At 41.4% G+C, this 26,229-nt stretch overlaps 1 protein-coding gene across 2 annotated transcripts in view; it reads left to right on the top strand.

The window, feature by feature from the left end:
• The window catches only part of SGSM1 (small G protein signaling modulator 1), a 113,301-nt gene that overhangs the window by 78,742 nt on the left and 8,330 nt on the right, over nucleotides 1-26,229 (top strand). For both annotated transcript variants that reach the window (XM_069964108.1, XM_069964109.1), the window contains 9 exons: nucleotides 2,539-2,677; nucleotides 3,218-3,282; nucleotides 5,411-5,556; nucleotides 7,399-7,527; nucleotides 8,361-8,543; nucleotides 11,123-11,194; nucleotides 15,752-16,345; nucleotides 24,196-24,320; nucleotides 25,611-25,693. In XM_069964108.1, coding sequence (XP_069820209.1) covers nucleotides 2,539-2,677; nucleotides 3,218-3,282; nucleotides 5,411-5,556; nucleotides 7,399-7,527; nucleotides 8,361-8,543; nucleotides 11,123-11,194; nucleotides 15,752-16,345; nucleotides 24,196-24,320; nucleotides 25,611-25,693 — 1,536 coding nt within the window. The remainder of the gene's footprint in view (nucleotides 1-2,538; nucleotides 2,678-3,217; nucleotides 3,283-5,410; nucleotides 5,557-7,398; nucleotides 7,528-8,360; nucleotides 8,544-11,122; nucleotides 11,195-15,751; nucleotides 16,346-24,195; nucleotides 24,321-25,610; nucleotides 25,694-26,229) is intronic.

Here is a 26,229-nt window from a genome sequence, read left to right as displayed (position 1 = left end):
GGGGGTTAACTCATGTGATGCACCACATGCCAGTGCCCTGCAGCGTCTGGCCAGCACACTGCAGATCTACAACGCAACATAACTCCAGGTGTGATGCCACTGACCCTGACGGGAGCCTGGACAACTTACAAGGTATACCGTCAAGGTTGTTTCTATAGGTTTGGTTCACAAGTGACTATAGATTTACCCAAACCGGTAGGAATAGTTTTACAACCAGCAATTTATTTTTAAAATCTGTATTTTTGTATGGTCATTAGTATGTTTATCTAAAGTGGGATCATTTGTGTGATCTGTGTATTGTTTTTTGAGTAATGTTGTGTATATTTGTAAATATCCGTGACCCCTAGCCCAGTAGAGGGACCCGGACGATTGTTGTGGCTTCTGAGTGACTTAAATATACCGGATGCTCCATGAGATTTTGAGAGCCGAAATGCGTTGTGTTTTTACAATAAACAACATTGTTTGGTGCGCATTGTTATGATTGGTTCTCATTGAGCGGCATACATGCGTTTTTTGGTCAGTTAGGGGGTAAAGGTGGCCATAACTGTTTGGCCAACATTTATTTGTCGCAACTCCCCCAAAACATCATATTCAGCTCAGCCAAGCTTTAATGGGGTTTTTTCTCCAATTAGGAGAGAGAAATTGGTCGCTGCCAGACACCACCCATAGCAATCCTTCCTTTTCCTAGTATCTGCTGGAGAGTTGGGTAGCCCCTAAACACGTTAGATTGTCACATGATCCCGGTGAAATAAGCAGATCTCGGAAAGAATAGAAATTAATTTAATAAGTCACTTTCTTAAAGGGTTATTTCTATCTCACATAATTAAGGCTTCCTTGCCCCCATCTAGCCTGTTTGTAGCAGCCTGAGGTGGTCAGGAAGGAAAACACAGCCATAATGGGTGAGTTATGAAGCTTACGTAACTCTCATCAACGTTAATGGGACTTACTAACTCTACTCAGCCCTGTGAGCTACACTTTTTATGTGACTCATCTATTTTGGCTCTTTTAAGCTTCCTGGCCACCTCAGGCTGCTGCAAAGAGACCACGATTATGTGAAATGAGAATTGCTTTATTTTTAACATATCATGTAGTCTGCGGTCTAAAATCAACACAAAAAGAAGACTACCCACTCTTTTAGGCAACACAAATGAGTAGTATTGCTGGCATGACTGTAAAGTATTCACATTGTGCTTTTCCTTTGTTTGTAGTTACTGTGCACCATCATTTTAATCCTTCATTAACACATCCCTCATGTTCCATCACCACTTACCATGTGAGGCCAGCAAGTCAAACTGCATTGGTCCAAATACATGCTGAGAAGCCCTGCCATATCCCTACCATTCCGGGTCTGCTTTAATACACTTTGTTAGTAACTGTATGTGCTGGTACCACCATCTTTCCAAATATATCCGATAACTTGTGTTAGAATGGTCCCATTAAATTTGATATTATAAAATATATTGGTGTATCCTTAACTTAGCTTTTTTTTTTTTTATTATTATCCGTGTTCTTCATTGCAAATAAACCTAGAGGAGCATAGTGTTATACACCTACCACTATGTAATCCACTATATTCTATGATTTTGCCATATTTTTTTGCCATCAAAGGCTTTTGTTAGTTATATTTGTTATATGCAGATCAATGTAATGTATTTGTTTACTCTATTACAATTTTAACAGATGGCAACATGATGGCTACCAGCTCATACTGCTTCCCTTTTGGTCTTAAGCTAACGTAAGGGGTATTCCCATTGTATAAATCCATGGCATAGCTGTAGAATATGCGATCGCTTTATGGCTGATAAAGTTTCAAATGTACTAATGTTGCTTCCCATTGGTTATCACTATTAGTGGAAGTCCCATAAGACAAACACCCCTCACACACAGTGATGGCATATCCTCTAGATATTACATCCCATTTTAAGCTGGGAAAACCCCTTTAAGTGCTTGCTTGGAATTATGGATAATAAAATGTGTTGCTTCTAAATGTGGGTTATGCAGGATCTCGTAATTACTGTTTAATCATCATTGTATATGATAAACCTGTATCGTCACCCTGATCTATTTCCCAATAATCATTTTAATTTACGACATTTAGTGAAATCACATGGTTTCCTAATCAGAAAGACTAAATTATATAGAATGAAAATCTGTTTTTCTGTTTCTGCTGGTACGTGGTATATAAGAATAACATTTTATGTACTGCTATGAATGTGCGCCTTCCAGACAATAATATTATTTGAACTGTTTGGTGATACATGATACCTGTGAGTGTTTAACTCTTTTGTGACCACTATTTTCAGTTCCATACTGTCATCACAATTCAATTCTTTTATATAAAGTACAGTGTGGATACATAAAAACAGTGATCTGCAGTAACAAGTCTTTTTCCCGTGGATGGTGCACATTCATGTTTGTATAAAAAATAGCTGATTAAAGACAATGTCTGTCACCTGTGGTGATTTGGCCCAGATTATAAAAATCTCGTTTTTGAGTAGAATCGTGGTTGTATTCTCTGATGATCTGTTTCCTTTTTAGTGCCTCAGGATTTTATAGATCCTCAGGGGGTTGGGTTGCCTTCAATGTGGCAGCCCAGTACTCGCAAGTCCTCCTGCTCCTCCTGCTCTCAGAGTGGGTCTTCAGATGGAGGTCCATCCAATGGGTGCAATCATGAGAGGTAAGTATAAAAGAGATCTGTATTTGAATTGTGTGTAAAACAATGGGCATGGTACAATGGGGCTTCTTACCCTGGTTCTGTACATACAGAGCAATGAGCAATGACCCCTCCAGCACTGAGATAATCTTGTTTTAATTGTAATTTCCCTAAATTTACACCTACCACCTTTTCACCTACTTTGTGTATGCACTTATATATAAAAAGGTACTACACATGGCTTCTTTCTTTTTTTCTTTTCTTTCTTTTTTTCTTTTCTTTCTTTTTTTCTTTTCTTTCTTTCTTTCTTTCTGTTTTTTCTTTCTTTCTTTTTTTCTTTCTTTTCTTTTCCTTCTTTCACTTGTATAAAGAACGTATATGATATACAAATATGCACATATGAAATTTATTCATTTTATCTACTCTACTAAGTTACTTAGTTTTATCAAGACTTTTTGTATATCTAAACTAAAAAAAAAAAAAAATCTTTATATTGTATATTGTGTGTGCGTTCTTTTAGCATAATTTTAAAATGGTATTAACATAAAACTATTTTTATTCAAGGGCACCTCTTAAAATGTTGTGTGACAATATGAAGTATCAAATTGTCTCCAGAGCCTTCTATGGGTGTAAGTATGTTTACAGTGGTTTATTTTATAAAGGTTTTCCTTTCACTTTATGTACTTGAAGATTAGTTGTTAAAGGACAACTCCCACAAAAAATTTTTTTAGCTTATTTAACACACATTACAAAGTTATATAACTTTGTAATGTGGTTAAATACCCGTTCTGGCCCCCTTCCCCCACTTTCGGACCCCCGACCCCCCCGCCCGGAAGTTAAAGAATATATACATTACCTATTACGATCGTCACGGTCTTCTTCTCCCGGGCGGCATCTGGTGACGACGACGTCAGAGCCGGGGGGCGGTCCGGGTCTTCTTCCTCCTCGGCGTCTTCATAGAGAGTGAATGGGACGGAAAAGGCTGCTGGTGCACATGCGCACCAGCAGCCTTTTCATTGGCTGGAGCGCATCACATGGCTTCCAGCTTGCTCAGCCCTGATTGGCGGAGGTTGCTGGAAGCCATGTGATGCGCTCCAGCCAATGAAAAGGCTGCCGGTGCGCAAGCGCACTGGCAGCCTTCTCCATCCCCAGGACCTGGAAGACAGAGACATCGCTGGATGGCGGTGACGGTGAGGCGGACGGCGGGCGAATGGAGTGGCGATCGTCACCGGAGGGATGGTGAGTATGGTGTCTGTGTGTGTCTGTGTTTTTTTTTTTTTTGGGGGGGTCCCGCGGGAGTTGTCCTTTAATTTTAAAACAGATAGGAAAAAATTGTTAATTTTTTTTTACACCATTCAATTCTAAATAGCAATCATGTCAGGTTTGTAATATGATGTAGTAAAGGCTGATGTGCCGTTCCTGTTTTGCTACATGTCGCTCACCCCCATCAATAACTGAAAAGGCTGCAGGTAATTCTCTTAAGTCTTAAGTTCTGTCTTGTTCCCTTTTCTGTCCCCCCTCTCATCAGAGATGTGGAAATGCGTCCCCCGTCTCTGCAGTGGGTCGGGTTGCACTGGCATATAAGCGCAAACCTAGCCCCCCATTAACAACACCACTGTGGGATGATCCATGGGCTGGGCTGTGCTGTAAGCCTATTGCCAATCGAGCACAGGAACTATTAAACTGGGGAGGGTACGCACACATATTACTAACAAGGAGGCTCACAGCATGACAGGAGATATAGTTTTGATATGCTTTAAAACTCGCCCATATAGCTGAATCCTCCAAGAAAGAGAAGCCCAGAATTCCTCAACAGAAATGTAAAAAGCTAAGCATACATTATTGCAGATGTTTTATTGTACTTTTTACGCTTACCCTTACCTAGAAGAAATGGCAAAACTGCTGTGACTGTAGGGATTAGGAAGGTGCTGAGCAATGCATGGTCTCTTCCATGATGCTTAGAATTAAAGGGAACCTATCATCTATACAATGCTATCTTCATCATGTTATAGAGCAGAAAGAACTGAGCAGATTGTTTTTTATCTTTGTGAGAAAAGTTTCAGTATAAATTGTAACATGTAATATGTTGGATAAAATTCCTGATCATCCTGTGTTAAGGAGTCCAGTGGGTGGTGTCAGTTATGATTATTTACTGGACTCCTTAGCATGGAAGGATCAGAGGCTTCAATCAATAAATTACAAGTTATAATAAATCTTTTCCAATAAAGATATATTTATTAAGTATAAACCTTTCTGGCCTTAAAGGGAACCTGTCATCCAGCAAGTGCTACCTAAGCATTAGCATTATGTTGTAGAGCAGAAGAAGTTCATTAGATTGAGATTATATAGATATATATCTCAATCCAATCAACTTCTTCTGCTCTACAACATGATGCCGATAGCTTATAGGTAACATTTTCTTGATGACAGGTTCCCTTTTAGGCCAGAAATTTTACTGTTTTGACCATTGGTGATGAGACAACAAAGGGAGCCCCCTTCCTTTTGTTTAGTGGTTACATGGCTAAAATATGTCTCCTGTTGCCACTGGAAGCTGGCAGTCAGTAACAGCTGTCCTCACATGGATGATGTCATGGACACCGCTTTTGTGTTTAGGTTACCACTATGTAGTACATTCATGGCGCTGGTCCTTAAAGGCAGGCATCCATCACCATAAATGTGCTGGGCATAATGCTGAGGCGTTAATGCTCTTTTCAGAAGTATTAGTTTTAAAGATCAACTGTATACTTTTGTTTTTAGGGCTTGCCTACTGCAGACATTTATCTACTGTAAGAACACACTTATCTGCACTGGTAAATCATAAAATAGTTTATCCGGATGTCCCAGTTGATGCAAGCTCTGGCCTTACGTTAGATATATGGCAAAAATATTTGGATGATAGTACGGTGAGTAAATTTTGTTTTCATGGGAAATTACTTAACACTGTTCAAACATAATGTAAAGTATAAAAAAAAAGTTTCATAGCAGTTTAACTTTTGCTAGAGAACTTATCTACACTGTGTAAACCAGGGGCGTAAATCATTTTTGATCCAACTGACACATGATCAGATTTTATTTGTGAATGAGGCTACACTAAGGGTATGTTCACACTGAGTAAATGTGTTGGAATTCCACCGCGGAATCCCGCCTGCCTCAGTCTTCTGTAGCCTGTCTATGAGAGGGCTCGCACACCTCCGCTCAAGCTGCTCTCCGCGCAAAGAATTGGCAGGTGGCAATTGGCAATTGACAATTGAGAGTGTCCGGAGCAGAGGCGCACAAGCCCTCTCATAGACAGGCTATGGCACACTGAGGCAGGCGGGATTCCGTGGCGGAGAGTTCCACCACATTTACTCATTGTGAACATACCCTAAAAGTTAAAGGGGTATTCCCATCTCAACTAACATAGTTTAAACATTTTTGCAAATTTAGCAAACTTGCCTTCTCCTGATATGCTGCTGTTTTCCTCCCATTGTTGACAGCCCACTGTCTAGGTTACTGACAACACTATGTTCTAAAAGCAGTGGTCTGGCTGGTTGTATATACAGTGTGGTGATCGGTAACCTTGAGAAAAAGCTGTCAACAATGGGAGAGAAAGAGCAGCATATCGGGAGAAGGAGTTAAAAAGTTAAAGTTAACAAGGCCAACAAGTTTTCATATGCTAGTTGAGATGGGAATACCCCTTCAAAGGAATCTTTCAACTAACAACATTTAAAATTTAGATAAATAGGGCCCGCCCTTCTAGGATCCCCTCAATCATTAGTACAGGAAACCTGAGCTGATGTTTCCTTACTAGAGATGAGCGAACCTCGAGCATGCTCAAGTCCATCCAAACCCAAATTTGATTAGTGGTGGCTACTGAAGTTGCATAAAACCATAAGGCTATCTAAAAAACATGGATATAGTCATTGACTGTATCCATGTTTTCCAGACAACCTTGGAGCTTTATCTAACTTAAGCAGCCGTCACTAATCAAATGCCAAACGATCCGGTTCGGATGGACTCGAGCATGCTCGAGGTTTGCTAATGTCTATTCCTTACCTTCAGCACATCTATAGTCACGGCACTATAATGAGATGTTGAATTGGTACACAGGCAGGAGAACATAATGAAGAAATTACTAAAGTAGAAATAGTTTTCTTGCACAGTACGCTAAGAAAGTGCCCCATTAGCCAAGAGAGTTCTCTAAGCCAGTGCTTCTCAATTCCAGTCCTCAGGCCTCACCAACAGGTCATGTTTTGAGGATTTCCCATACCGAGAACACATGTGATGATGATACCTGATGCACTGACTATAATTATATCACATGTGAAATACTAAGGAAATCCTCAAAACATGACCTGTTGGTGAGGCTTGAGGACTGGAATTGAGAAGCTTTGCTCTAAGCAACAGTACGCTAGCCAGAGTATACCTATTAAAGGGGTTATCCAGCGCTACAAAAACATGGCCACTTTCTTCCAGAGACAGCCCCACTCTAGTCTCCAGCTTGGGCGGGTTTTGCTGCTTAGTTCCATTGAAGTGAATGGAGGTTAATTGCAAACCGCACCTAAACTGGAGACAAAAGTTGGATTGTCTCTGAAAGAAAGTGGCCATGTTTTTGTAGCACTGGATAACCCCTTTAAGTACTTCAGATGTGACGTGCTATTGTTAATGGTGCACTAGCCAGAGAGGATATATTTGAGTAAAAACTGCACATATTCATCTTATTTCATAATGTTGTTATATTGAATATTTTTGTCTTCTTTAATCAGAGATATGAAGAACAGGAACTTTTACGTCTTATTTTTTATGGGGGAATTCAGCACGAGATCCGGAAAGAAGTCTGGCCTTTTCTTCTTGGACACTATCGGTTTGGAATGACAGATGCAGAGAGAAAAGAGGTATTTTTGAAAGTTAAAGGGGTTGGCCACTCTATAGTAAAATTGTTCAGTCTACAGTATTAGTAAGTGTACTCACAGCCCTTACTGACAGCAGCTTCCTTTTGTACCTCATAGAGCTAAAATCAGACTCCCCTTCTTCAGGCTGGGCTGCCTTGCTCTGTGGCGAGTCTGTCCATAAGATGGCCGATAAGGAAGAGCATGTGACCATGCACCGCCCCCCAGTGTCCACCATGGGCATATAAAGGCTCAGTTTTTGACACTTGGGGGTGGGGCATGGTCACCTGCTCCTTCATGTCGGCCATCTTATGGACAGACTCGCCACAGAGCAGGGCCACCCAGCCTGGAGGAGGGGAGTCTGATTGATTTTAGCTCTGTAAAGTGCACAGGAAGCTGCTGTCAGTATATACAGTGTGTACACTTACTAATACTGTACACCGAGTAATTTTACTATTTAGTGGCCAACCCCTTTAATCAATGATTTTAATTGTGGATTTTTATGATATTTTTTAAATCTTATTCTTATAAAATATGACACAATAGTCTTTTTATTTTTCCCTTCTGTTTTATGTCTAATAATAGATAAAGTCTGCTTACCCAGAAGCATCAGCAGACATTTGATTAAGCAGTCCCTGTTGCAGTCCATATGGTATTGTTAAAACATAGGGATGTGCTATATGTTGCTATGATACACAGACCTGATTATAAGAAAATCTGTAGGCTTACAGGCAGTAATTGCCTGTGGGGAACTGTACTGTGTGCAGTCATTTATGTAATTTCTAGATGTGAATTCATACTATACATCTCGCTTTTCTGGTTCTTTGTTCTTGCGCTAGGTGGATGATCAAATCCGTGCCTGCTATGAACAGACCATGGCAGAGTGGCTTGGTTGTGAGGCTATTGTACGGCAAAGAGAAAAGGAATCCCATGCAGCTGCTTTATTAAAATGTTCTTCTGGAGCCAGTCTAGACATACAGATCCAGCGGATGATGCACAGAGACTCCACAGTCAGCAATGAGGTTGGTTGTAGAGTTTTGAATATGTTGCAGTAACGCAGTGTATTCCCCTGTATTTCATTGGATAAAACCCACATAAGGCTGGGTTCACACTACGTTTTTGCAATCCGTTTTTTTTTTTATTTATCTGTGTTTTGTTTGTTTTTTCTTTTAAAAAAAACGGATGAAAAATGGATTTAAAAAAAAGTTGCAATTGTGTGCATCCGTTTTGATCCGTTTTTCCATTGACTTACACAAAAAAGGATCAAAACATCCGTTTTTCTTTTAACATACTCAAAAACGTAGTCGACCTCTTTTTTGTGTCCGCAAAAAAAAAAAAAAAAGTTTGAACCAATTTTTTTTTTATAATGGAAGTCAATGAAAAAACGGATGCACACAATTGCATCCGTGTTTTTTCCATCATTTTTTGCAAAAAATGGAGGAGAAAAACGGATTGCAAAAACTTGGTGTGAACCCAGCCTAAATTGTTGAGTCTCTTGCAGAGAACATTTCAGGATTTTCATGGCGCTCAATCCAAAGCCAGTATGAAACAGAAACAAGTTCTTTTTACTACAAGCAGTTATGATTAAGGGTCCATAAACTTGTACTGATGCGTACTTCATGCTCTGGATTTTATAGTACAGTGTTGAACAAATCAACACTCGCATCGAAATGAAAAATCCGCTATGAGTATGTAAAGCCATAGATAATGACAGGACACCGTATCGCAGCAGATTTTGCTGTGGAACGTGCAGCTTGAAATCCACTGCCATACTGTATGTGTGAGCCTAAAGAAGCAAAAGCGATTCTTTTTCTGTCTTTTTATCTTTTTGCATTTTTAACCTATGCTATTAATTGGGCAGTAAAAACAATGTTGTATTTTTTATATTTCTTGGGTCAGTATGATTACAGCTATACAAAATTGTTTGTTTCTTTTTTTAAGTTTTACTGGTTTGAAACCTTAGACTTAAAAAGAAAAGGAAAAAAAAACTAATTTTTTTTTCTTGACAGAAGTAGGTGGGTGAGTTTTCTTATTGGTATCTCTTTAGGTACATAAAAGTTTTTGTCGCTCTCTTATGTGGTTCCGTGCGGGATAAATAATAATATAGTTTTATAGTTCAAAGCCTGTTAAATACGTATAAACAGGGCTTTTAAAATTATTTTAAGTTTTATAAAATAATTTTTAAGGGGAATTTATGCGTTTTCTTTTGGGTGTGGGTACTTTATTAAACTTGTTTTTTCATTTTTTAAATAGCCCCTTAAGGTGCCCTTTACTAGCGATCCTTTGATTGCTCATATAATGCACTGTACTACTACTGTAGTAGACGAACAATGCTTCCAGCATGGCTGTATTCTGACGTGTGTATGGCAGGCCTGGATGCCGCTGGCCGCCATGGAAACCCATAGGCTCCCTGCAATTTTGTCATTGGGCTGTTGATGTGGTAAGAGAGACTGGCAGATCCATTATATGCCATAGTCAGGATTTGGCTATAAAACTGCCAGGATCACAGCATTGTGCCAGGCAGCCAGGCTGCCCCTGTCGAGAAGCTCCTAAGTGCTTTAAAAGCACCTATGGGTGGTCACTAATGGGTTAAAGCTGTCTGGTAATTGGGCTTTGAGTCACTAAGGTGGCTACAGCTGGCCTCACCCTGCCCTGCTGAGCTTCATTAATAGATTTCTGCCTATACACACACAGCACAATACCTGTTATTTCCAACAGCAGATATTTTGCAGCTGTTTCCCCTTAGCATCATTCATATTATATACTGCCTTTTTAATTTCTGTGTAGCAGCTGCATCTGTAGGCTTCTAAATGTTTTAAAGTGACACTGTCACACCCTATTTGCATTTTGACTGCTCTCCACAGGTGTACAGGGTAAATGTTACAGCTTTCATTACTTATTTTATATCACACCTCATGGTGCTTGTTCTGGTAAAAAGTTGTTTCTATCACCTGTGGATTGGTATATGTGGGCGGGGCCTCGTGGTCTATGTGTCACATCGCTCTGCCCCTAGCGTCACTTAGCCCCGCCCCAATATGTGACGACATTGTCGCATAGGCCCCGCCCCTCAGCAGCTATTGGAAGGGCCAACCTAAAGCTATAGGGCCCAACCCCTAGATTGTCCCACACCAATGGCCGCTGAGGGGGAGGGGCCTATGCTGTGATGACGTAATGGTCGGGGGCGGGGCTAAGTGGTGCTAGGGGCGGAGCGATGTGTCACATAAACCTCGAGGCCCCGCCCACATATACTAATCCACAGGTGATAAAAACGACTTTTTACCAGAACAAGCACCATGAGGTGTGATATAAAATAAGTAATGAAAGCTTTACACCTGTGGAGAGTAGTCAGAATGCAAATAGGGGGTGACAGTGTCTCTTTAATACAAATGTAACAACTTTTAACACTAATTCTAATAACTGACTGATAAGTTACAATACTAAATATGCTGTATGCTGCTCTCTAAAAAGACATTTTGATAGAAAGTGTTTAAAATCACTTTTTGCAGCCATTTGCTCACTGCATGGAAAATATAGTTTAAAACTCAAATTATGTTTGTTCGTTTGTATTGGTTTTAAGCAATGGTTAAATGTTCTTTTTCAGTCTTCCCAAAGCTGTAGTTCGGATCGACAAAATCATGCTCGTCTACAGAGTGATTCCAGTACAAGTACACAGGTAAGCCAGTAGTATGCCAGATATCATTGATGATATATAATGATAATATCTATTCAAAATGAAACTACACTTTAATTGTCCATTAATCCAATTGAAAACGAAATCAACAAAAAATGTTTAAATAATATATATACATATTGCAAGAAATGAAATATGCTTTGTCCAAAAAAAAAAAAGCTTTGATACAAAAATACAAATTTAGTCTTTAAAATGAACATGTACTAAAAACAGCTGAATGGTGTCTGGTCAAGAACGCCCAAAATAACCTGGACCTTAACTGGTTAAGACTAGTGTAACTAATGTAATTTTTACTCTCTTTTAATATTTTCTAGGATAATACATTGCCCTCATTAACGTTTGTTGCCTTGGAGCTCCTTTGGCCCAGGACAAGCTCAGTGCACATGAATGATGTTCTCCTAATTAAGGCTTATAAACAGTGTGCTGGAAAATAGTCAGAATGTGTTTGCACACTATTTCTGATGTGCCTGGGGTCCATGCTGCACATTATTTTGGTTTTTCATCCATGACATTTTGATTTAGATCATATTAAAGGGGCCTTTAACACATGATGGGTAAACTGCAGATTATTTGCAGAAAATCCAGGATATGTGATTGTTTCATATTTGCTGCGGCAGATTTGTACATTTAGAAAATAAAAATAAATAAATAAATAAATTTAAATAAATATATATATATATATATTTTTTTTAAATCCACAGATTTTGCTACAGACTCGACTCACTGTGTTTCTACAGCAAATTTCCAAACCACAGTAAGGATACGTGCACACTGCGACTCCATTCTATGAACGGGTGGATTCCGATATCCATCACCATTCCGCAGTGTGCACGTACCCTAATTGACAAAAAGAATTCTAGATCAACCCCTAGACGACCTATGGTGTATGTTTACACCATTATTTAAGTTTCATAGCAGGTGAGGACCGTCTGCCTGTAATTTACCCTTTTTAAACGTCATTTTAAAAGTGGCAGGCGCAGCTCCTGTCACTTACCGATAGAGACCCCCACAGCGTGATTGCAAGGTCTTGATTGCTTTCCCGGACTGCCAGAAGGGTTCAACTTACCTTTGTGCAGTCCAATCAGCAATCTTGCCGTAGAGCCTACAGTACCTCAGACAGGCTCTATGAGAAGAGCACCGATTACACTGATCAATGCTATACAGTGGCATAGCGTCGAACAGTATATGCAATCTAATAATTGCAGGTAATAGTTCCTCAGGGGGACTTTAAAAATTTTTTAAAAATAAGTGTTTTTAAAAAATCTCAAAGCCCAGACTTTGTCTTATTTTTGGGGAAACATCATATTCGGACTGACATATAGAATAAAAATAACATGTCAGTTTTACTATGAAGTGCAAAAGTTACAAAATTGCACTTTTTCCAATTTTACCCCATAAATATGTTTTTAGGGTTCCATCATACAAATTTATGGTAGATTGAAAGGCGCCATTACAAAGGACATTGTATTCCTGAAAAAAAAAGTCCTTACCAGGCCCTGTAGATGGAGAAATAAAAGCGCTATACCTCTTAGAAGACGAGGAGGAAAAATTAAAATTGCCACAAAAAAATCCACATCAGATTTGAAAGAACCCTTCACATGCAACTTTTATTTTTATTTTTTAAGATTCTAGTTCTTTGACAATTATACCACAAAGTCTACAAATGCACCATATTTATCACCTTGGCTCATGCTGTTTCGAAACTTAGCAGCATTTATAGGTTGTCTTATTCGGACCATCTAGTAGTTGGTGTACCAAAATTGTGCTCCAAGATCTTGGCGCACATTGTCCCATTTAAACCACGCCCCCTTTTTAGCACAGGTACCACTATTTGTTAGTACGCCATGCGCCCTATTGAGGGTGGAGTGCAATAGTTTCAAAATCATGGTAGCATGTCCCCCATTGTCTGAAACCATCATAAGGACCGGATCTACCGGGTTACAGTGTTTGAAATTTTTTGAAGCAGAAATACCTGTGCAGCGCATTATGAAATCTATAAATAGTTTAGATACCATCTAAAAAGCTCTGATCGGCTGTGTATTATAATTATCTTGAGTAAAGTGGCTGAGCATTGCTCTGCTCATTATGAAATATCCATAACATGAGCCAAAACCACTTACTCTGCAAGTAGAAACTTACATTTGCATTGCTTGTTAAAAACTGTCTGTTGGGAGTCAACTTAATTGTTTGCAAATAAAATAGTTCACCCAACTCCCAGCATGTAGGCAATCTAACAAATGGCGCTGTCTTCATAAAACCAACTTGGCAGAAACACTGGCATTCTTTGGAAGTCATTGTACCAGTACTGTGTACTAGACTGCTGACATATTAGCCATGTTGTTTTTGTTTTTTTTTGCAGTTTACCACAATCTTCAGAAGGTTAGAAATGGTCTGGATACTGGAGTGACCCCATGTATGGCGTCCTCTAGTGGTAAATAGTTGGACTAACAAAAGTAGATGTAACAATATTGAGCAGCCAAGTTCTAATTTAATTTAAAAAATGCCCTTGTATGTTCATTTTGATACTTATTTCTAAGAAAACATACTCTGGTTATTGCATCATTGTGGCTTTTTTTGTGGACTGGTGGTATGTATTATTTGTAAAAGTGACACTCAATGCTATGCTTTAATAATCTATACATCCCTGCTGTTTGAGATTTATTGAAGTGTCATGTTTTTTTGTTTGTTTTTTTGGAGAAATCAATAGTACAGGCGATTTTAACCCTTTAAGGACCGTGCTAACTTTCGTTTTTGCGTTTTCGTTTTTTCCTCCATGTGCTTAAAAGGCCATAGCACTTGCATTTTACACCTACAGACCCACATGAGCCCTTATTTTTTGCGTCACTAATTGTACTTCGCAATGACAGGCTGAATTTTTCCATAAAATATGCTGCGAAACCAGAAAAAAATTATATGCGCAGTCAAATTGAAAAAAAAACGCAATTATTTTTCTTTAGGGGGGGCTTCATTTTTACGCTGTGTGTCCTATGGAAAAACGTAGTTGTTATATATGTTCCTCAAGTCATTACGATTAAAACGATATGTAACATGTATAACTTTTATTGTATCTGATGGCCTGTAAAAAATTAAAACCATTGTTAACAAATATACGTTCCTTAAAATCGCTCTATTCTCAGGCTTATAGCGCTTTTATCCTTTGGTCTATGGGGCTGTGTGAGGTGTCATTTTTTGCGCCATGATGTGTTCTTTCTATCGGTACCTTGATTGCGCATATGCGACTTTTTGATCGCTTTATATTACATTTTTTCTGGATTTGATGCGACCAAAAATGCGCAATTTTGCACTTTGGGATTTTTTTGCGCTTACACCGTTTACCGTGCGAGATCAGGAATGTGATTAATTAATAGTTCGAGCGATTACGCACGCGGCGATAGCAAACATGTTTATTTATTTTTATTTGTAAAATGGGAAAAGGGGGGTGATTCAGACTTTTATTAGTGGAGGGGATTTTTTTATTAATAAAAACACTTTTTTTTAACTTTCCCTTACCGTAATGTGAAGCCCCCTGGGGGACTTCTATATACACAGGACTGATCTCCCATTGAGATCAATCCTGTGTATATAATAGAGCAATGATCCATCAGATCGGTGCTCTATTATAATGGTCTGCTGCAGACCATCTGAATAGATTACCGAGCCGGGATCAGCGTCATTCCGACGCTGAGCCCCGGCCGGCTCATTAGAACGGATCTCCCCTCCGCGATTGCATTGCGGGGGGGAGATCCCCCACTGGACACCAGGGAGAGGGGGCACAGCTGCTATTCAAATGCAGATGTCAGCTTTGACAGCGGCATTTGAATAGTTAATTAGCCGGCCACGGCGATCGGCCGCGCCGGCTAATACACGCGGTCCCTGGCTGCACTTAGCAACCGGGGACCGTGCGCTGCAGAGAGGGCTCACGCCGGGAGCCCTCTCTGTTTACTCTTAACGGCCGCATGACTGGTATACCCGTCATGCGTCGTTAAGAGGATAAGAAACTTTGTATTTGGGTTTATTAGGCAAATATGCCATTATCTGCATTCAAAAAGACTTTCCCCAGGTCCCCCCCCCCCCTCCTCTCTCTCATCCACTACTCATTATCAGGAAATCTCGACTTTTACCTCAGTCGAGCCCTGTCTAATATAGAGAGGGGAGGAGGGAGATTAGTCACCAGCAGAGCGCAGAGAACAAAGGATTATACAGTGGGAGCTGTGTGAAAGCCGGTATTTAGAGGTCAGAGAGGTCATTGCTGACTTCAGAGGAGATAGCGCCGTGATATAGCTCTAAATTAACTCTTTGTTGTCCTGTTTTGGTGCCTCGTCTCCCTCCACCCTTTCCATAGAAAACCACAAAGACAGGGGGGAGAGCTTCAAACTGCTTTTTCATGATAAAAATGCATTTTTTGGCTAATAAACCCAATTACAAAGTTTCTTAAAATGGCCTGTACTATTGATTTCTGCAAAAAAATTTAAATGACAGTGACACTTTAGTTAATGCAGACATACAGGAGCTTAATACTGTACCATCTTCACTATGCAGGTGTTTGAGTCTGTAGAAGAAGCTGATCAGACAGACATTAGAAGTGAGGACAGTAAACCTTCAAAGATACCCAATGGGACCGTACCTAATGGGACTTGCTCTCCAGATTCAGGCCATCCTTCCTCCAGGAACTTCTCTATCACATCTGGGTACTCAGACCATAGTTTTAGCACAGATGACAATGCCTCAATGGAGACAAGTAAAAATGCACTTTACCTTCACATGAAGCCAGTATCGGCAAGTGGAAAAAAACAAAGCAGTCTTGATAGTACATTAGATAACAAAAAGGTAGAAGAGGAACTTGAAGTTCAGGACAGCATGGACACAGAGGCAACAGCCAATGAAAGTTTGGATGACTTTTTATCAATGACTGAAAGCACTGAGGACATCTTGCCAGATAAGACCACAGTGCTTTCTGTGATAGAAGCTTGGCCAGACAGCGAAGCTGAGAAAGAGAGTCTGGTGGGAAGTGAAGACAACTTATCTGAAGAGCCAGAGATGGAGAGTCTTTATCCACAACTTGATTCACTAGTTGTCATTGATGCTACTATGACTGAAGTTTCTCCAGTTTCCTCTACTGGAGTGACATACTCGGTAAGTACTGTATAGAGTTATTCTAGCAGGTTGAATTGATGCATATGTCTCACTGGTTATTAACATTTTGAACATATGTACTTAAGTCTGTAGGCAAACTTTATTTTAACATTTGGAGCATGCTTAGTGTTTAATAATTTGTTAATTTGTACGCAGCTTCTACCACTATATTAGAGTACCTTTGTGTAGAATCAGGATTTGCAATAACTGTCCATCTCTGTCAAAAGAAGGTACCCTGCTGCCCTATATCTGTATAGCATACTCTAAGTAGCATTATAGAGCAGTACTAAGCAGTTTAAGCTGTACATCCTGCACTGGGGTGAAATCTAATACTGTAAATTCCTGTAGTCTGTCAACAGTCTAGGTATATATTATTGTCTACCTCTGGCTCTCTTGCCAGTCCCCTCTCCTCTCCCCCCTTAGCTCTTTAGAGTTACATAGGCAGCATGTAACCTGATTCCTCAGTGAGCCGAGTCTGTTTTTCCTCTCTAAAGATGGGATTAAGCTGTTTTTTAAAAAGTGAAACACAAATCTGGGACATTGTCAGGAAAGGAACTAGCTTAGTGGACAAAGGCATTTTTCTCTGGTAAGATACATTGCAAAGTTTGTTATATTAGCTTTTAATAGGATTACAATATATGCAGAGTTTATTAAAACAACAGTAAACATATCTATCTATCTAATGCAATACAAAAGAAAAAAGAATTTCCAGCACTCACCGGTCCATGAAGCAGGGACAAGCTTTATTTCATTTTCATGAGAAGCGGGGAAAGGTATACAGGGGGTGCAGACTGCGCTGCGGAGCACTTCTCATGAAAGTGAAATAAAGCTTGTCCCTGCTTCATGGACTAGTGAGTGCTGGAAATTCTTTTTCCTTTTGAATTGCATTGGATCGACTATATAGCGGTTGTAGGTCTTAACAGCACTCAGTAGAAAACAGTCTCTAAATGGCCCTTAATGACTTTTACAATTGTAATTCTTTTCTACTTTATATTTAAGAATGGTAAATATTACATTTCAGGCTTTAATTATACTCTGGATACTCATTACAATGGCAGAGGCAGCATTTATGTAACCTACTGACTCATGTAGTAAATTTTTAATAAGGGTATATTAAGCTAAGCAGTAAAGTAAAGACCTAAAATACAATGTATACCTCAAAAAAGAAAGCAAAAGAGTAGTGAGACTGATGTCCTCAGAAGTTTTTTTATATACTCCTATATTATATGTAATCATAGTTCTGCTCCATCAAGCATTGAAAATAACAGCAGTGCTGGATCCTTCATATAATGCCATTTAAGATGGCAGACCAGGTTTTTCAGCTGCCATAAACTGTGGGGTCTTACAAAGAGATGCCCTCTATCTGTCAATCTTGCTATTGACTGTAGCATTTAGAGGGTTACACAGCCATAATTAATTAGTGATCTCTTATTCTGGCCTTTGCTGTATTCAGGTACTTTAAGCCTTCTTTTGAGCCTTATTTTGGTCTTTTTTTTTTTTTTTTTTTACCAATGCCAGTAGTGGACCTGACACAGCTGTAATTGAAAGATTTGCCAAAATGTGTCTCAAAATACTTTGTGCGCACATAGGCAGATACTGCAGATCCACATATTGTATTAGTGCCTATTAGTATGTCCACACTACAGAATCCTGTCTGATCACCAACCACGGACTCAGCAGCTCGCTTTCGCTTGCGGACATTGGTGGATGTGCGCATCTCCAATGGTCCCATAGGCTTCATTGTATGATTTGCCAGATTCCCCCTGAAGAATGAACCCCGCTCGTTCTTCGAGTGGATGGCGGAATCTGGCAAACCATAGAATGAAGCCTATGGGACCATTGGAGATGCGCACGTCCACCAGTGTCTGCGAGCAGAGGACCAGCGAAGATGCGCACATCGGCGAACAGGGTTGAGCTGCGGAATCCGCAGCGGGTGACCCCCCCCCCCCATCCTCAACGCTATTTTTGCTAAATCTTCATTTTAATTAATATGTGGATTAGGTGCTATGGTGCACTGGGGTCGAATCAGCCCAATGCACCGAACTGCCTGATTTAAATTTAATTAAAGTGAACATTTAGCGAGAACAGTGCTGAGGATGAAGGTAAGAAAATTACCTTCAAACTCTGCATCCTGTGCACTATGGAACCATAACAGCAGATTAGATAGTCTTCTGACCTGCTGTTAGTTTCCCTTGCAGGCATTTCTTTTGAGTTCAGTAACAAACCCAGTTGAACCCTAGGACAGCTAAAGCCTATAGTAACATAGTAGTAACATAGTAAATAAGGTTGAAAGAAGACAAGAGTCCATCAGGTTCAACCTAGGGAAATCCTACTGTGTTGATCCAGGGAAGACAAAAACCCCTATGAGGCAGACAACAATCGCCCCACCACAGGGAGAAAACTCCCTCCCGACTCCAATGGCAACCAGAACAATCCCTGGATCAACGCATCACCGGAAATCTAATGCCCATAACTTGTAATATTATACAAGTTGAACTTATTTAATGAATCGGCCATGACAACATCATGTGGCAGAGAGTTCCACAGTCTTACCGCTTGTACAGTAAAGAACCCGCGTCGATGCTGATGGTGAAATCTTTTTACCTCTAGACGTAGAGGATGCCCCCTTGTCATGGTTACAGACCTAGGAGTAAAAAGACCACTACAAAGATCTCTGTACTGTCCATTCATATATTTGTACATTGTGATCAGATCGCCCCTAAGACGTCTTTTTTCTAGCGTAAATAACCCCAAGCTTGATAACCTGTCCTGGTACTGTACCCCACCCATTCCCTTAATGACCTTTGTTGCCCTCCTCTGCACCCGCTCTAGTTCAGCTGTGTCCTTCTTATATACCGATGCCCAAAACTGTACACAGTATTCCATATGTGGTCTGACCAGTGATTTATAAAGAGGCAAAACTATGTTCTCATCTTTAGCATCTATACCTCTTTTGATGCATCCCATTATTTTATTAGCCTTGGCAGCTGCTGCCTGGCACTGATCACTAAAGTTGAGTTTACTGTCCACCAATACCCCCAGGTCCTTTTCAGAAGTAGTTTTACCCAGTGTTTTATTATTTAGCACATAACTGTACTTATTATTTCTATGGCCCAAGTGCATAACCTTACATTTATCCACATTAAACTTAATTTGCCATTTCACCGCCCAAGCCTCTAGCTTCTCCAAATCCCTCTGTAATATGATATTATTCTCCTCTGTACTGATTACTTTACCCAATTTAGTATCATCTGCAAAAATGGAGATTCTACTCTGTAGCCCCTCAACAAGATCATTAATAAAAATATTAAAAAGAAGTGGACCCAACACTGACCCCTGTGGTACCCCACTAGTAACTAAAACCCAATCTGAATATGTTCCATCAATGACCACCCTCTGTTTTCTATCACACAACCAGTTACTTACCCATTTGCATACGTTTTCCCCGAGTCCCAGCATCCTCATTTTGTAGACCAACCTTTCATGCGGCACAGTATCAAATGCCTTTGAAAAGTCCAGATACACAACATCCACAGCCTCCCCCCGGTCCAGTCTATAACTTACCTCCTCATAGAAGCCGATCAGATTAGTCTGACAGGACCGATCCCTCATAAATCCATGCTGGTGCTGCGTCATAAGATTATTTTCATTAAGATACTCCAGTATAGCATCTCTTACAATCCCCTCAAATACTTTACCTACTATAGATGTTAGACTTACGGGCCTGTAGTTTTCAGGATCACTCTTTGACCCCTTCTTCAATATTGGTACCACATTAGCTATGCGCCAGTCCTGTGGAACAATAGAATCTTTAAATATTAGGAGTAACGGTCTGTCTAACACAGTATTTAATTCTTGCAAAACTCTAGGATGGATACCTTCTGGGCCTGGTGACTTATGGATTTTAATGGTTTTTAAGGCGTCTCCCCACTTCTTGTTGTGTTAGGCAGGTGAGATTTATGGGAGGATTTACATTATCCCTACTCATGTCGTCTGTTATGGGATTCTCCTCTGAATACAGTAGAGAAGAATGTATTTAGTAGATTGTCCTTTTCCTCTTCCCCCTCCACCATTACACCTAGTTTATTTTTGAGGGGACCAACATTTTCAGTTTTAAGTCTTTTGTTGTTTATATAGGTGAAGAACATTTTGGGATTCGTTTTACTTTCTGTGGCTATCCTTCTTTCTGTTGCTATTTTTGCTTCTTTTATTTGCTTTTTACACATTCTATTATTCTGTCTATAGTTGCTCAATGCTTCCCCACTACCTTCTTGTTTTAGTTGTCTGAATGCTTGTTTCTTATCATTTATTGCACCCCTTACAGCTGAAGTTAACCACATTGGATTTCTCTTATTTCTACTACTTTTATTCCCATATAGTATGTGTCGTTCACACGATTTACCCAGGATGCCCTTAAATATGTCCCATTTCTCTTGTGTACTTTTATTTCTGAAGGCATTGTCACAGTCTATGTTCCCAAGGTCCTCTTAGTTTTCGGAAATTAGCCTTCCTGAAATTTAATGTTTTTGTAGCCCCTCTTCTAATCATTTTATTGAAGGATAATTAAAAACTTACTATGTTATGGTCACTATTACCTAGGTGACCCCCCCCACCTCTATTTTTGATATTCTGTCTGGCCTATTGGTTAAGATTAGGTCCAGGAGTGCCCCTCCTCTTGTTGGTTCCTGTACTAGTTGGGAAAGGTAATTATTTTTTACTATTTCCAAAAACCCGCTTCCTTTCCTGGAGCTGCAGGTTTCTGCTTTCCAGTTTATATTTGGGTAGTTAAAGTCCCCCATAATAATGACTTCACCCTGCTTCGCTGCCACATCTATTTGTCTTATAAGAAGATTTTCTGTTTCTTTCACTATACTTGGAGGTTTATAACTTACTCCTATAAGAATTTTATTATTCTTCGTCCCTCCCCTTATTTCTACCCAAAGAGACTCTACATTATCATCACTTATATCCTCCCACAGAATGGGCTTAAGGCATGATTTAACATATAGACAGACCCCTCCCCCTTTCTTATTTTTACAGTCATTTCTGATTAGACTATAACCCTGGATATTAACAGCCCAGTCATAACTCTCATCCAGCCAGGTCTCGCTTATCCCCACTATATCATGTTTATCTTCAACCATTATGAGTTCTAATTCCTAAGCTTTATTAGTGAGGCTTCGAGCATTAGTATACATACATTTAATATGTTTGTCCATATTCCCTTTCCTCTTGTCACTAGTGACTGTTCTAACCCCTCCCGTCGCTCCACCCCCAGTTCAATAATCTAGGCCCAGCTCTCCATCTACTCTGTCTTCACTTACTATATTGTAGTTGCCTTGCCCCCCCGGTCCCTAGTTTAAACACTCCTCCAACCTCTTAGCCATCTTCTCCCCCAGCACGGCTGCACCCTCCCCATTGAGATGCAGCCCGTCCCTACCGTAGAGCCTGTAACCGACCGAGAAGTCGGCCCAGTTCTCCATGAACCCAAACCCCTCTATCCTACACCAGTTCTTGAGCCACTTATTTACCTCCCTATTCTCGCGCTGTCTCTCAGGTGTGGCTCGTGGTACAGGTAATATTTCGGAGAATATCACCCTTGGAGGTCCTAGTTTTAAGCTTCCTGCCTAAGTCCCTGAAATCGTTTTTAAGGACCCGCCACCTACCTCTAACTTTATCATTGGTGCCAATATGCACCATGACTGCTGGGTCATCGCCAGCCCCTCCCAGTAATCTGTCAGCCCGATCCGCGATGTGACGAACTCGAGCGCCAGGAAGGCAACACACTCCTCCTCTTCCTCCCATGGGCATCAACTACACCTTCTGCAACAAATTACTGAGGCCTTCTGCTTCTATAACTTTTCTCTATATAATCTCTCCCTTTCTCCTCATTTGGACCCCTCCCTACAGAAGCACTCTTTCTTTGCATTTTTACAATTTGTGGACCTCCCTTACCTCCCCCAGGTCTTGGATTTCCTTGAGTCTCCTACCCCACAGCAGTGTTAAAACTCGGGTGAGGTTTCTTAAAACAATGTTGCTCCATTCTACACTCTGAAATTACTGCCTGGCTATTCTCTCTGTATGTCTCCCCCACACTTGTATATCTCCCCCCCCCCCCCTCCGTGTGTGTGTGTGTTGTTTTTTCCCTTTTTCGTCTCTCCCCACCCCCAAGGGGGTGTTACCTCTTTGTTACCACCTTTGTTATATAGCTAAACACTCCCTTTTGGGGGGCATCTAAGTGTTACCCTTATTACCCTATATCAGTTGCTCCCCAATCCACTCCCAAGTCACTATCCCCCTTTATGCATTAATGTGTCTGTATGTTAATGTTGGAATCCCAGTGTTCAGGGGGTTTCATTGTACCTTTAGCTTTTGAGTGTTGGTTCAGTGTTCCTTTTAAGGTTACAAACCCACTTGCCGGATCTGCAGGGAGTCTCCTTGCTGCGTTTTTGCAGCGAGACTCGCTGCAGATCCTGGCCCTATACTTTCAATAGCAGAGAAACTCGCAGCAGGGATGTACATCCCTGCTGTGATTTTGTCTGCAGCCCGCCCCATTAACCCCCCGGCCGCCGGACATTATACATTACCGGGTCCCCGTTCCTGCTTGCTTCGGGGCTCCCGGTGTCTTCACGGCCCGCCCGGCCAATCAGTGCGCTGCGGCAGGGCAGCGCACTGATTGGCCGGGCGGAACGTGCCGGGAGCCGCCGAAGCAAGCAGGAGCGGGGACCTGGTAATGTATATCCTGCCCGCCCCGATCGCCCCGCAGCCCCCAGCCGCACAATCGCCTGCAGCCCCCCACCCCCGGCCGCACGATCGCCTGCAGCCCCCCAGCCCCCGGCCGCACGATCGCCTGCAGCCCCCCAGCCCCCGGCCGCACGATCGCCTGCAGCCCCCCAGCCCCCGGCCGCACGATCGCCCGCAGCTCCGCAGCCCCCGGCCGCATGATCGCCCGCAGCCCCGCAGCCCCCGGCTGCACGATCGCCCGCTGGGGGCGATCGTGTGGCCGGGGGCTGTGATGCTGGGGGCGATCATGAGGTCGGGGGCTGCAGGGCTGGGGGCGATCGTGCGGCCGGGGGCTGCGGGTGATGGTGCGGTCGGGGGCTGCGGGGCTGGGGGCGATCGTGCGGCCGGGGGCTGGGGGCGATATACATTACCTGATCCCGGCTCCTGCTTGCTTCAGCGGCTCCCGGCACGTTCCGCCCGGCCAATCAGTGCGCTGCCCCGCCACAGCGCACTGATTGGCCGGGCGGGCCGTGAAGACACCGGGAGCCCCGAAGCAAGCAGGAACGGGGACCCGGTAATGTATAATGTCCGGCGGCCGGGGGGTTAATGGGGCGGGCTGCAGACAAAATCGCAGCAGGGATGTACATCCCTGCTGCGAGTTTCTCTGCTATTGAAAGTATAGGGCCAGGATCTGCAGCGAGTCTGGCTGCAAAAACGCAGCAAGGAGACTCGCTGCAGATCCGGCAAGTGGGTTTGTAACCTAAAAGTAAAAACAAAGAAAGAAAGGTAAATATACAACAGTCCATTATACATTTAGCTAAAGTACAGTTGTGCTCTAATAATATGTGTACTGTTGTACTGCTTTTTATTATAGCCCTGAGGAAGCCAAGTTCAAAACTGGTAGGAAAGGTGTCAGGACTGTTTGTGCTACACACTGTTATCATGTATTCTCACAATTGCTATCCAAGGGAATTTATTTTAAAATGTATGTTTAAATCTCATATGTGCTTTTATGGACCTGTTTTTCTGATTTCTTGGGCATGTTATACTACTGTTTTTAGTGTGATATTTTTCTATAGTCTATTAATTTACCAGTTTGCAATCTTACTATTTTTCAAATGATATAGCAAGAAATACTGGATATGTACACCATCAACTTGCACCGAATTGAGAAAGATGTCCAGAGGTGTGATCGCAACTATTGGTATTTTACTTCCACCAACTTGGAAAAACTTCGAAATGTCATGTGCAGGTAAAATCATTCACATTTTCATGCTTACTTTACAGTCATACTTACTTTCCCCCAGCAAGTAGAAATTTGGATTTCCAAGCAAACATTATGACCCAGGTTTAGGATTGCAAAAGTAATAGAATTTTGACACAATGAATAGATTCAAATTTCTGAATATACCTTTTTCTGTTTGTTTGTTTTTTTTCTCCTGTAATGTTTCACCTATATGCACTTCTTCCCTTTATGTTTACATGCTCTGCTTCCTCCTCCTGCCTCCTTTCCCATCATACCCAAGATACTTAGAGGCTATACTGTAGTCTCCACCTGAGATCCATGAAGTATTACCCCTGTCCTAGACTCTACCCAGTACACGCCCCATCGCTTCACAAATCTTGAACACAAACCTTTTTACACACGCTTTCTTAGTGCCCTAGTGGTTAGCACTCTTGCCTTGCAGAATCCGGCATTCTGGGTTCAAGTCTCATCATATTCTAGGGGAACAACTGCAAGAACCATGTATGTTGTCCCCCATGTTTTTTTGTTTTTTTAATTTATATATATATATTTTTTTTAATTGCTTTTTTTGCTTTATATAAAAAAAAACCTGTGTATAGTCTGAGTCATGTGCATATAAACAGGGTCAAATTGTGTTGGGTGGAGACCCCAGGACAAAGAAATGTGGTGATGGTCCCCAAAAGTTTATACCAGGTGGTATCTCCGCAGCATCTATCAACCACTTATATTATCACACATGGATGTTATAACACTTGTTTGACTACAACCTACACCATATGCATGCTAGAAGGTGCACTCCTGGAATTCATACACACATTAATGACCAAAGTTGTCAATATTATCAGAAAGGATGGGGCCAAGACCCAGGTGGGAATGGTGACAGCGGTTCTTCGGTTTGGCCTTGACCCCTTTTTCGGGAATGCCTGGGTAGGAGGTGGGGGAAAACAATAACATCCACTTACCTCCCTGGGCTGCCGTCCGCATTCTGCCGCTTCAGTCTGATGTCTGACTGCTACCTGGTCTTGAGATGTGATGTGGCAGGCCAACAGGCAGGAAACACCTACAGCCACTGAAGTCACATCTCAAGACCAGGAAGCAGACAGACGTCGGGTGACCAGAGCAGCGGAAAGTGGACAGCAGCGCTGGAACAGAGAAGGTAAGTGGATCCTATTGTTTTCACCCATCCCCATAGAAGTTTGGAAAATTGTTTAATACAATTTTTAAAGATATTTTACAAAGTGCACACTATTTTCTACTGGGTTAATTTTTTTCACTTGTTTTATTTATTTTTTTTAGCTATGTTTGGCAGCACATTGACACTGGCTATGTGCAAGGGATGTGTGATTTGCTCGCTCCTCTCTTGGTAATCCTGGATGATGGTATGACATTCTTTGTAATGAATAATTGTTTAATAGTAGTACTGAATAATGCTTGGCCAACACAGACACTTTTGTATTCTTTCTTTAATCTACCTACAGACTCTTAAAGGAGTTATTCATCATTATACAACTTTTAATATCTTTAACAAAAAAAGATCCTATGCTAACTCCTCCTGCAGCACCTCCACTTCCGAGACAAACTCATCTCGGGAGTAACGGCCAGTCACCCAATCACTGACTGAGACCGCTCAGCGCCATGGCCAGTGATTTGACTAAGCGGGTTGTCACTCCCAGGATGTCTCTGAAGTTTGTCTCTGAAGTGGAGGTGCTGCATAGACTCATTATTGTTTTAAAGCAAATCTGTACCCACAATCTGACCCCCCCCCCCTCCCCCAAACCACTTGTACCTTCAGATACAGCTGCTTTTAATCCAAGATCTGTCCTGGAGTCCGTTCTGCAGGTGATAGTTATTGGCCTAAAAAACAACTTTCAAACTTGCAGCCCCCTGCCCAATGGGCGTGGCTTAGAATATCTGT

Source organism: Dendropsophus ebraccatus, chromosome 3, assembly GCF_027789765.1.
Source record: "Dendropsophus ebraccatus isolate aDenEbr1 chromosome 3, aDenEbr1.pat, whole genome shotgun sequence".
Lineage (NCBI taxonomy): Eukaryota > Metazoa > Chordata > Amphibia > Anura > Hylidae > Dendropsophus > Dendropsophus ebraccatus.
Note: the sequence above shows the minus strand (reverse complement) of the source record. Positions and strands in the feature narration are given on the sequence as shown.